The 11873-nt window shown below is 37.8% G+C and overlaps 3 protein-coding genes across 4 annotated transcripts in view; 2 read left to right on the top strand and 1 right to left on the bottom strand.

Moving 5' to 3' along the window:
• hspb8 (heat shock protein b8) overlaps nt 1-11873 on the top strand; it is a 480000-nt gene that overhangs the window by 4822 nt on the left and 463305 nt on the right. The window lies entirely within an intron of this gene.
• Nucleotides 1-11873, top strand: part of fbxo21 (F-box protein 21) — a 286959-nt gene that overhangs the window by 85977 nt on the left and 189109 nt on the right. The window lies entirely within an intron of this gene.
• On the bottom strand, nt 581-9903 carry nipsnap1 (nipsnap homolog 1 (C. elegans)). Of its 2 annotated transcripts, XM_072387419.1 has the most exons (10): nt 9798-9903; nt 8190-8317; nt 7563-7608; nt 5969-6063; nt 5529-5599; nt 5065-5205; nt 4315-4346; nt 4086-4180; nt 2834-2917; nt 581-1307 (listed from the first exon to the last, which is right to left on the bottom strand). In XM_072387419.1, the coding sequence occupies exons 1-10, from the start codon at nt 9872-9874 to the stop codon at nt 1243-1245; spliced, it is 834 nt and encodes a 277-aa protein (XP_072243520.1). In that variant the 5' UTR covers nt 9875-9903; the 3' UTR covers nt 581-1242. The 2 variants fall into 2 exon arrangements, with proteins under 2 accessions (XP_072243520.1, XP_072243521.1); XM_072387420.1 differs by lacking the exon at nt 8190-8317 and having other exon boundaries at nt 9798-9866.

The following is an 11873-nucleotide window of genomic DNA, read 5'->3' as shown; positions in this document are numbered from 1 at the left end:
GTTTTCAAAATAAAGCCATTCATTGAAAATAAATTGCACATTTAGTTGATTTATGTCAAACCACTATACTTACAACATAAATCACCACAGTCATGATCTATTCCCAAGTTCGGAATAGTGAAGCTGATATTTTCAACATTTCTTTTAAACACTTAAAAGCACCTTTTCCTGTTCAGACATGTCGCTGTATAATGTCAGATACTTACGAGTGGTTCTGTGTGCTTTTTAACAGTGTAAAAATAGATTTTTAATCTCGCAGCTAAATGGATTCAACATTTCTTAAATCTTGCCTGGGAGCGCAATTCAAAATATATGTTGATGTTCAATACAGAAAACGATCAAAGACAAAGAACCATAACTGATACCAGATTTAGCGTTCATCTACATCTAGCGTTTACCATCTCTTTTTAACCAGTAAAAAAGCCAACGTATAACAGAAAGAAGGACGGTTGCTCACACTAAAACTTCAGTACAGTCTAAGTTAGGAATACAATTCAAATATTCATTGTTTAATCACATGTGCAAATCAAACACTCCTGAATCAATAACCGATTTCTAAAATGAAAATATTTGACAATACTGCTGTCAACCTTTTATTTGAAAATCATTCCCATTTCATACCAGAAATGACACATCTGCTTCTGGCAGGTAGTTTACATATTTTACTGTAAAGGGTGAGGTTTTAATCGGCCAAATGGTCAGATATTTCAATAATTGTGGAGTACAATGAATGAGGCATGGCTTTAGATTTTATGACAGCTGTTTCACAGTTGCTGCTGTGAAGTTTAGCACGATCTCATTCACTGTGATTCATATCCAGTCACACAAATCTGGATGTACACTAATCCTTCACTGTGGGAAAAAATAGTCAGTCCAATATAATGACTCATGGAAAAAAACAAAACAAAACAGGAGGACACACACTGAACCTAACTTCTCTCATCATGTAAATATTACTCCCTAGCATGATAACCCCCATATCATTCATTTCCCAGCGTACATATTTCTTTTTCCTACATTTTTGACCTAAACATCTGCAAATGTAGGTATTTTAGTATTCCTAAAAATAAATGCACCCAAACATTACATCAATATTGTTAATGGCTGGGTGGAGTGCAAATATAACAGCTGATATTGATGTAACACAGATCATCCAGCAGGGAAAAATACTCTAATATCAATAAGACCAATTTTGTCAGTGAACTTTGGTCACGGAGTTGCTTGCAGTTTCCGCCATTCTTCTCACTGTAATGGTGAACTCTTGGTGGGAATCATTATCCTAGACTCCATATTTCTGATCAGAGGCACTGAAAAATGACAGAGAGACAAGTTACAAAATCTTCTACAATTCGTATTTTCTTGAAAGAAAAAAATCTTAAAAACACACAAATAAATGCAACTGTCTTTGCAATGAAAACGGTGAAAGTCAAGTGAGACAAGTGCAATGGTCAATGGTTTGATTTTAAATGTAGCGACCTATAGTCAGAAACATGAATCCATCTATTTACACCAGGCTTGCTGTCTTTATGAGTGGTAATCCCTGACAAAAGGCTTTGATGTCGCTGAAACATTTCCCTCGATGTTTCTTTCTGAGCAAATATTGTAAAAGTTATTGCACTATAAATGGGGCAAAGCCTGTAAGACAGCTTGAACGTTGAAGCAATGCCACAGTATATTTCTTTCAGGTCAACAAAGTTCCTGTCTAATAAATCACCCTACAGATTTAGTTTATCCCTATGCTTACCTGTTCACTCTGCTGCCATATCTGGCTGCTACTTCACAACCACTCCAATTCAAGACATTTCTGTATACTTTCTTCACCTCTTAAGGTTCCACTTGTGGGTTCTAATCTCAATCATATGCGAAGCGGCTGTGGATTGGTCTGTTTCTATGCTGACATATTTTGTTTAATATGTTTCATACAACATGATATCCCCGTTAATGGGACTGTAGATTCAAGCATAAAATATTTCTGCCGCTTTTAATTCTGTATCTGTTGCCATAAACATTCAGGAAAGAGATTTCAGCTATGTAATTACGTGACAACCATTTAAGGGAAACAGCTGGGTTTGAGTTTAAACCTGTCTTGATAGGATAAGAGATAAACCTGGTCTTTTCAGGAGATTTCAGAACTATTACAGAGACCATATAACCATCCATCCATTTTCTATACCGACAGTCCGTTAATCGGGTAGCGGGTGGGCTGGAGCCTATCCCAGCAGTCATTGGGCGAAAGGCAGGGTACACCCTGGACAGGTCGCCAGTCCATCGCAGGGCCACATAGAGACAAACAACCATGCACGCTCACACTCACTCACTCACTCCTACGGACAATTTGGAGTCACCAATTAACCTGACATGCATGTTTTTTGGATGGTGGGAGGAAGCCAGAGTACCTGGAGAGAACCCACGCATACACGGGGAGAACATGCAAACTCCACACAGAAAGGCAGGGATTGAACCTGGATTGAACCCTCTTGCTGTGAGGTGACAGTGCTAACCACCACACCACCGTGCAGCCCTCCCATATAACCATAATTACAGGAAAACACGTAAAAACTAACATTTATGTTTCAATCTATGCTCTTAACATCTCTTATTGAAAGAGAAAACAGTATGAATAAATAAATCATGTCATCCTGCAGACTTCAGATACTATTTTAACTGGAGCCACAACAATTTTGCGGCTAACTCTTGTATCACCGTAGAAAATACTGTTGTCTACATTCCCTAGTTGCATAAAAAAAGAAAACTAATGAGTCAAAAAGTAGCCTGGCTAAGTGTTATATCTTTATTTGGGTGTATTTGTGTGGGTAGGGCACTTCTGTCTTACCTGTATAATAGACATTTACATCCCACCCCGCCTTCTGCCAGGCAGAATTTCTCGTCTCCTCCCGGGACTGAAGGCTTTCATAAGCTATGAATATATATATATATAAATAAATAAACAAACAATAAATATACACATATATATATATATATGTGTGTGTAGTGTAACACATTGCGTATGGTGAGGTGTAGAAACAGTTCAGCTAAATGAGCAAGGACCAGACATAAACAGAACAAGTTTGGTGATTTGAACACTGTTTCATTTATTTATTGCTTTTATCTTATTCTTACCATATATTCTCCTGTTGTAGCTGTGTTTTTACAGGTAACACTTGTCATAAAACAAGGGTTGTTCCTATAGAGAGAGTGTCCCTCAGTCGGCTCCATAGCATACTTGACCTTAACAAATGCATATTTGAAGCGTTTCATTTTTTTGTGCCTCGGTCAGTTTAAACTCAAAAGAAGTATTAAACCTCTTTGGTATGTACAGTATATATAGACCCTCTTCATATAAAGTTTGAAGAATTCTATGTGGCAGGATAGCACCATATAGCTCGATTATCAAAACTGAATATTAAGTGTCTTGGGCAGCTATTTGTAATTTGAATATCAGTTGCAAGCCAAAAGCATTGACTCCTGGTCTAGAGTTTAGAGTAGCAAAACCTATCCAGGTCAAGTGAACATGCATAAGAAGAGGAGAATAATGAGGCTAAAAATGATAACAGCTATCAAAAAGGTGCCAAAAATTAAGTTTGCCAAAATCAGTCATTGGGTTCTTTTTAAATGAGGAAGTGCACACAAGAAGACTAAAACTTGGAACCTTATTAACTGAGAGGAACAAGGCTTGGGGATAAGAAAAAAAGAAAGTCTCACTGTACATGTTTGTCGGCAATCAAGATGAGGCTTTGTAAGATATTTTAAGGATGCCATTGGGCTTCAGAAATAGAAGGGGAAAAGAGTAAATGTCATGGAGCACAGTTCTATTAATGAAACAAGAATCCAACTAAAAAAGAAATTAATGGATTATGTTGTTTTGTGTGTGTGTGTGTGTGTGTGCATGACTGCCAATGGAGCTGTCATGCAGTCGTTTATTGATGATTTATCTGCAGACTGAAATAACAGGATGAATGCGGAGGTACACTAAATCATTCTTATTGCTCAGATTGTGAAAAAGCCTGCTAAAGCTTATTCTTGCCCACCTCCCAAAATCCTCCAAAACAATATTCTTTACTGATTTAGAGTCTGCATTTACTTACCCCACAAGTGATGAACAACATACAGGTCACCGATCTGTGTGAAGAACCCGCCCACTGCCTCATCGTTCTCCTGTCTGTATTTGATTGCTCTCGCCCTGTTGTAAGACGTTATTCTCAGGATTACAATGCCCTCTGGAACATCTCAAACACTTAATGCCTTCACAAGCAAAAGTTCTGGCAGCTCATGCAATTTACAGCAGATTTCAGGAAAAAATTAAGTCTATCTTACCAGCGGTTGCCCCATTCAATCATGCTTCCTGGCTGAAACACATGGCACAGTTCACACATGGTTTAAAACTAAAATATGACACCACATACGGCAGTTCTATCATACCTTCATAAGAGATTATTGTTTTCAATACAGACAACCTAAACAGCATAAATGCCATTTGTGTTCTAATTATAGTTTTTATTGGGTTTAAACCAATAAGGGAACTCTGCAAGTAACTTGAGCGGACATGTAAGAAGAGCTGGAATGTTGAAAGCACTCAGACTGTGGTTTTACTTCTATTTGTGAAAATGTCACTCCTCAAATCAAAGTGTCAGTTATAAATACATGGAAATTAAAATAGTGGAATGTGCTTGAGGATGAAAATACCATGATTGTTCCAGATAGTCAACATCTTGGCATTAACGTCTTGTTAACTAAAATGTAGCTATAACTGATCCTTTCAGTGGAGGATCTTTAAGCCACATCACACATTGCTGAAACGGAGAGACGTTTGGGACAATAAGTTGCTTCAAAAACTCCAGACATAAAAGCTATAAAAATATATGAAATGGAAAAGTAGTTCCAACACCCTATTACTGCTTACTACTTAAATGGGAATGATCTGTTTAACTATTAGTTTTGAGAAGTTTTCTATCTCTTAAAAAGACAATGACAGTGTTGTTCATGTTGCCTTCATTGAAATGGACGGTGTTATGTTTAAAATCATGCAGGTAATGTAAATGTAATGTGTGTTATATGTAAGAATACCTTGAGGCTGTAGGAGCGCATTTCATAGATGTTTGGTCCTTTTCTCGGCAGGGGTTCATTCCAGAAACTGAACTCCAGAAGAAGCTGGTTACGCCTTGAAATCAACATTTTTGCCCTCTCTTTCCAAAACTCTAAATACTCCTGTAAAGACACATTTTTCAAAATGAAGAAAGGTGCGTTAAAAATAGAAATGATATGCTGTAATGTGTTGTTCTGGAGTCACAGTGAGAACTACAACTCCACAAAATTGGGGTAAAATTTAAACAGCTGTACGTTTTTAGATAAGCTTAATGGGATCTCTGTATGGAAATACTGGTCAAATCAAAACAAAAACACCACATTCAAAGACATGCTAATCTTAATGTTGTTTTCCACAGTGGTTACATTAATTGAAAAAAAGTGGTCTTTTAATTATTGCTGTGTGTTAGAAAAGGGAACAGATATGGAAACAGCTTGCGGCATACCTTGTTCGTTCTCAGTTTCTGCAGGCATTCAGTCAAAGCTGGATAACCTCCTCTGTATCGCCACAGATGCACTGCCAAAAAAGACCAGCAGATGTTACTGTAGCACTGTGTAGAGATCGATGCCACCCACACAACCAAGGCTTACCGAACCTCCATCATTGTGTACTATCACTTCTTGTTGATACAAAATGCTCTTTATGTACACAGTAAATTATCATATGTAGAACGAGATATGTTGCTGGTGAGTCATCAGGAAGCGTATGTGTGTCTACAGTCCACAGGCAAACAAATTAGAGCCATAGAGGAGCCACTTGGAATACATCTTTGAGACAATGAGACACAAAAATGAAGCTCCTCATACAGCTACTCTGATCAAGCAAAGATGACATTTTCATAATGTTTGTATTATACTCTTTATTAACTGTTGCACTGATGCTTACCAGCTTGATCCTGTTCTCCATACCAGGTATTCCAACTCCCAACTAACTCGCATGGGTAATCTTGGTCATGATGGAGCCTGTTTTGCACTTCAGCCCTGAATTTAGTGTGAAATAAATAAGCGCAAACACACAAATAGAAAGGGGATTCAGTGGAAGTGCTTTCAGTGATGATATGCTGTCATTTCATCACAATAACCTACTAGAGGGCACTAAAGGAACATGGAGAGTAGAAATAAAAATCCATCATGAAGATCCTCCATCTAATGTCACCACAAACTCAAATATTACTTCTTGCATCAACTTTACGCTCAGTTAATGGTTATTATTATCCCAAAAGAATATTATCACAATGGAGTAAAGTTATCCTGTTAATGAGGGAGAAACCAACTGATCCTTTGATAAAAGATAATCTACAATTATCAGACCATGATATTATACAGAAAATACAGTGATTCGCAAAAGTTTGGGCACCTCAGTTAAAATCCCTGAATAAAATGGATGGATGCACGGAGAGTTCCAAAGTTTAGAAAAAGAAAAGGACATGAAAGAGAAGCTTTACCGTGCTGCACAGTTATGTGTCATAATTCATAAACACTTCTTGTTGCCAGCAACAAGAGTATTTCAAGTTTTGTTTGGAGGATTTTCACTCATTCTCCCCGAAACAAAAAGGAACAAGTTATTTTAGATTTTTCAACTGTCTTGACAGTTTGTTTCAATTTGGTTTTAATTTTGAATTGTACCCCATAAAAATCCTTTCTCTACAAGTGAAATGTTTCTTATACCATGGCTTGGACCACAAACACAAAGCAGGACTGATTCATGCCCAGTGCTTAAAAACTTGCCACCATTTTTTCTCAAACATACCTTGCTTCTAAGTGCCAAAGAGATCTGCTCAAACTTTGGATCAGCCAGCACTTGTTTACAAAGTGAATCGGGCTTGTTTAGAATTTGCAAACTTGTGACCCTAAGTTTGACTGTAAGGATACCGGACACATTCCAATGCAGTCAAACATTGGATTTTCTTTGCTATTAATCTTACAAGCAGCCTTCTATGAAAGTTGCTTGGCCTTCAATGACTCATCTTCTGTTCATTTCACTGCTATCTCCTCATATCCTTCTCCTGCTTTGTGGACATCTATTAATTAAAATTTCAGGGACCTAATCAGCTGCTAAGAGGAGCCCATGGCGGCAGATTGTTGGAGCAAGGTCGGAGAAGTCAGATTATTTATAACCTTGTGAAATTTACATCACCTGCCCTTTCCTAACAGTGACCATGGACAATCTGCAGCTTTAGCAAGATAATTAAGGTCTGAAACCTTTGTACAAATTAGGCAGGAGTTCAGATCTTTTTGGATGTCCCTCTTTAGTATCAGGTTTCCTTTTTTTTTTCATGTATAAAAATGACACTTGAAATGTTGAAAAACAATCTTTCACCTTACTGTAACTTTATGCCGTAAGAGAATCTTTGATGAAGGACTTCACATTAACTTAGGTTGTTAAAAATGCACCGTTTAAAGAAACCCGATAAAAAATGCAACACACAGAAAACCTAACTGGTGTTAACGCAATGCTTTGAAGCAGAGAGCACACTCACTGCAGGCTGTTGTATGCATCCAGGCACTCTGGTTTGACGTTGTGAACTTTGAAAAGAAAGAGACAGACTTATCAGAAATTGGTGTTTTCTTTTAAGATATGCAATCAAAGTCTTCAACAAAGTAATTTCACACTCCAATTCAGCAAAGGCTTTATGTACAAAACTGATTCACTTGTGCAATGTTACAGGCTGTGAATGACAAAACGATCCAATTCAAATCTCCGCTGTGTGATGTACGCCGCATAAAAGATCAAAGTCAGGGAAGAATGATAGATTTCTCCTCAAAAGACTGACACAGTTATCACATCAGACTGGAAAGAAAACCAGACGAATTGCTCTGATGTTTCAAAATGCTGTAGACTTAAGCCATCAAACTATTAAACTGGCTGCTGCCTGTATGTTGTGCATGTATAATAATACTTCCACTAAGGTCATAGTGGTCAATATGGATTACATTTAATCAACATTATCTATTCACCTTTTGCCTGCACAGATAAAGAGATGATAGACCATTGTGACAACTATAATACAATCGCAGTGTATCACACTCGTCTCTGGCCCTCTGAGACCCCGCATTTAAAGACAAAAACACTTTACTTGTACGTTAGTAAAAACATGTAGGCCTACACTGAATTTTGTACAGGTTGCTGATCTCTTTCTTTGACAGCAGGTTGGAGTGAGCATCTTTCCTGGCGTCGACTTTGTGCACAAATAAGGATCGGAACCAGCCTTTGTCGCCGCTCTCTGAAAACCTCCTACACAGAAATGACATGAAAGAAAGAAACAAAAGGCTCAGAGCAAAACCATTAACCAGAGAAGTTGTCGATTTAAAGAGGAACAACGCTGAAACGATCTTGGAGATGTGCATGACATATGGGTTAAAAGATAGTCATGCTAATATCCTTTGATATGAAAAATATGCATACTTGATGAGTGAGTGGGTTGAGCACAGCAGCTAGTGTCTTCACCATTAAACTTCACTATTCACCCACTCTGAAGTCGATAAAGGGGGGACATCATTCATGTTACAAGACAGTGTAGAAATCCGAGGGGCTTCAATCAGATTCCGAACATTAGTAACTGTAACTGTCTCATAAAGTCTCATAAAGATAGCGGAGACTTAAATCTGTCATGTGCTCAAGCTGTACTTTCAGGAAATTGTTAATATCTTATCTATGAAGATAGAAACTATATGAAATTAGAGCAAATTGACTTGAAATATTTGTTAACAAAATCAGAATGAACACAAGAGGCTGCCTCCCCAGAAAATATGACAATTCATATCCTGCTTTAAAAAGAGCTCCCACACTCAGCTAAACATTGAATTCAAGGACTTTTCTTGCTTTTTATAAACTCATCATTTCTAAACCCTTCTAAAGCTGCTTCAATTAACCTCAATTTCTGTTTTTCCACAGGATGTTAAGTGTCAGTCGCAGGCAGTGTAAGTGGTATGTCCCCACTCGCGGATTAGGGAGCGATATGGTGCTGCTTAAAAATGCTGTACTTTCAAAGCTTTCTGTTAATTCACAACAAGTTTTTAAGGCCTGATGTTTTCCAAAATCCTAAAACTTTCAAGGTCAGTGGAATTCTTCTTTTAATAACCTCATGGGCCAGTGGCTTTAATTAGGAACCATGATTAAACATGAGTTTCCCATGGCACTCAGTTAAAAATAGCAATGTATAATAAGAAATAAAAAGCCTCCGAGGAAACCCGTACAGATAGAGGCCCTAAAATGTTGTTTACTAGTGCTAGTGAGATGCAGTGGGTCTTTACAGTACAAAGTTCAGGAGTCCTAGAAATGATTAAAGTACATTTGAAAACATGTCTTAGATAACATATAAGGAATGATTCAATCATAATATGACTAAAACAAATGCACACAAACAATTCGGCATTTATATACATATGCGCAATGGAATAATATAAAACTCATGGATTTACCGAGTCAATGAAATGCAGATTGAAAAAAGGCAGTTAAAGCAGTTTCTTTTCTTTCTTTCTTTTTTTAAAGTTACCCAAACAAACGTTAAGCAAACAGAACACATTGGATCGTGTTTTTGATTTGGAAGATAGGTGGTTAGACTGGCTGTCTTTAACTCTTTTTTTTTCTCTCCACAAGTTGAAGTTTGGGCAAACAGACTTCAAAATCTGCTGCACACAGCAACAGCTTGTTTTAAAAAGTAATATGTGACAAAGTGAAAATAACCAGGAAAATTAATCCAAATTTAGCCTACCTGGTGGCTTGGTGCAAGTGGATAGAATGCTTGTACAGCACATGTCCTGTCCTCCACACAGCACCGGTCGTCGCCATGTTCTTCTGTAACGTGAAACAGTTGCTTGACACATAAAAGTTCCAGGCTGGTTAATGTTCACCTAACTGACTGTGATGTAAACTGACAGGTGATTAGATGATGAAACCTGCATATGGTTTGCCTGCCAGAGATTAAAAGCATGCTTACTGACTGATCCAATCCATAATAATCAATGGGGTGCTTGATTGTAGCTCTCAGTGATAATGATAGTTGAAAATAAATTAAATCTAAATGGTTTACTTGAACCAGCAATCATGATTCAGTTACGTTTTTTGATTATATTGCTGTGTTTCACCATCAGTGATTTCACAATCACCATCAATTTGTAAACTCATTACAATTTACCTTCTCCAGTACTCTCACAATAATGCCAGCTTGAACATATGACAGGAGATAAAGTCAATCCTGTTAAACAGCAAACACTAAGAGAAATGATCTTTGCACGTCTGTGAGTGACAAATATTCATGAACCTTTTATTTAGGAGCTGGTGGGATCCTGCTGTGCCTCAAAGCTACAAATGCTTTGGTAGATGGTAGATGTTGATTGGTTGAATGGAGGTGAGGAATTTATCACATCAAAACAACAAATCAACAAAAAGAAAGCATATGGATTCTTACGTTTACTATGATTTTCCCATTACCCAATTTACATCCATTTCTCAAACAAAAAAAAAGGGACAGGATGAGTTGAGGGCTAGCAATGAGGTATTATTATTATAATCAACAGGTGATTATAGTTATGAACTGGTCCTAAAGCAGCATTGATGAAAGGCTGAGTCAGGGGAGCAAAATGGGCGAAGGATTTCGGGATGTAGGGTACACCCTGGAAAGGTTTCCAGTCCTTCACAGAGCTAATACAGAGACAAGCAAAACAAATGGTCACACACGCTCACTCCTACGATCAATTTAGATTCCCCAAGCAGCCTTACTTAAGAGAACCCACGCATGAAACAACAGAAACTGGCCTGCCCTGCCTGCAGGCCTGACCTGTCCCCAAAATATGTGACAACAACAACCCTGTACTGTACTGTTGCACACCATGAAATGTGTTTGCATGGAACAAAATAACAACTGAAACACCTCATCGCTTGGTATCCTCACGGGAGGGGGTTCACAAATCATTTTGGGTTTATACAGTTTACAAAAAATAAATAAATCTGTTATTTTCTTAATTTTCATCTTCCTCTGTCCGATATGGGGTTGCCCATTACTTTCTAAAAGAATGATTTAAATGTTTGAGGTGTGGATAAAAACAAAAAAACTATCAAAGTCACAAACTAACGATCACTTTAGGACAGACCATTTGTCATTTCATGGAGGTGGACTATGTTAAACAGCAAAGAATGGTTATCTTGGCTCGCTTGTTAAGTGTGGAAGGCAATGTCCTACAACTCCCGTCCTCAGGGGCCACTGCTTTGCATGTTTAAGATGTTTCCCTGCTCCACACACCTGATTCGAATAAAATTGCTCTTCTCAACAGCTTGTTCACAAGTTCTGCACAGGTCTATCAATTTGCCATTACTCTGAGAGAGGACTGTTGAAGGAGGAAAACATCTATAACACACAGGACAGTCGCCCCTGAGGACTGGAGTAGAGCAACACTGGTGTATGGGATGAAACTGAAAAAACATGATCATACAAGCATCTAGATATTGAACAAATTTTTCCAGGGGGAAGTCAAACTGTGTCAGACCTTGAAAAACCCAGACTAATCACATAAAATCTGAGGCAAGGTCAATGAATATTACTCTGAATACGGGCTCAATAAGCAGATACTCAGCTTTGGTTTGAGGGTATCAACATCCAAACTGGAGGAAAGCTTTAAGAAATACAGCTATTTGATATATACTCTGCAGCTGTCTTTTTCAGAAATTCAGATGTAATTGGAGACATTAACATAGCTATTGATAAATGTTCATTTTGATACTTTGTGAGGATCCCATGGCAGGCAATAATTGCCTTAAGTCTGACATCTATCCCTACCAAGATTCAGTTTCC

This window comes from Leuresthes tenuis, unplaced genomic scaffold (assembly GCF_036924035.1).
Source record: "Leuresthes tenuis unplaced genomic scaffold, fLeuTen1.0.hap1 SCAF_6, whole genome shotgun sequence".
Taxonomy (NCBI): domain Eukaryota; kingdom Metazoa; phylum Chordata; class Actinopteri; order Atheriniformes; family Atherinopsidae; genus Leuresthes; species Leuresthes tenuis.
The sequence above is the reverse complement of the archived record's forward strand: the minus strand, read 5'-3'. Positions and strand labels throughout refer to the sequence as shown.

Bases quoted from the DNA above. Each gene is read 5' to 3' on its own strand.
- nipsnap1 (XM_072387419.1), bottom strand. From the start codon at position 9,874: ATGGCGACGACCGGTGCTGTGTGGAGGACAGGACATGTGCTGTACAAG. The intron at 4,347-5,064 runs GTATTCTTACAT...CATGTGTTTCAG, and splicing joins TGCGCTCCTACAGCCTCAAG to CCAGGAAGCATGATTGAATG. The intron at 4,181-4,314 runs GTAAGATAGACT...GTCTTACAACAG, and splicing joins ATTGAATGGGGCAACCGCTG to GGCGAGAGCAATCAAATACA.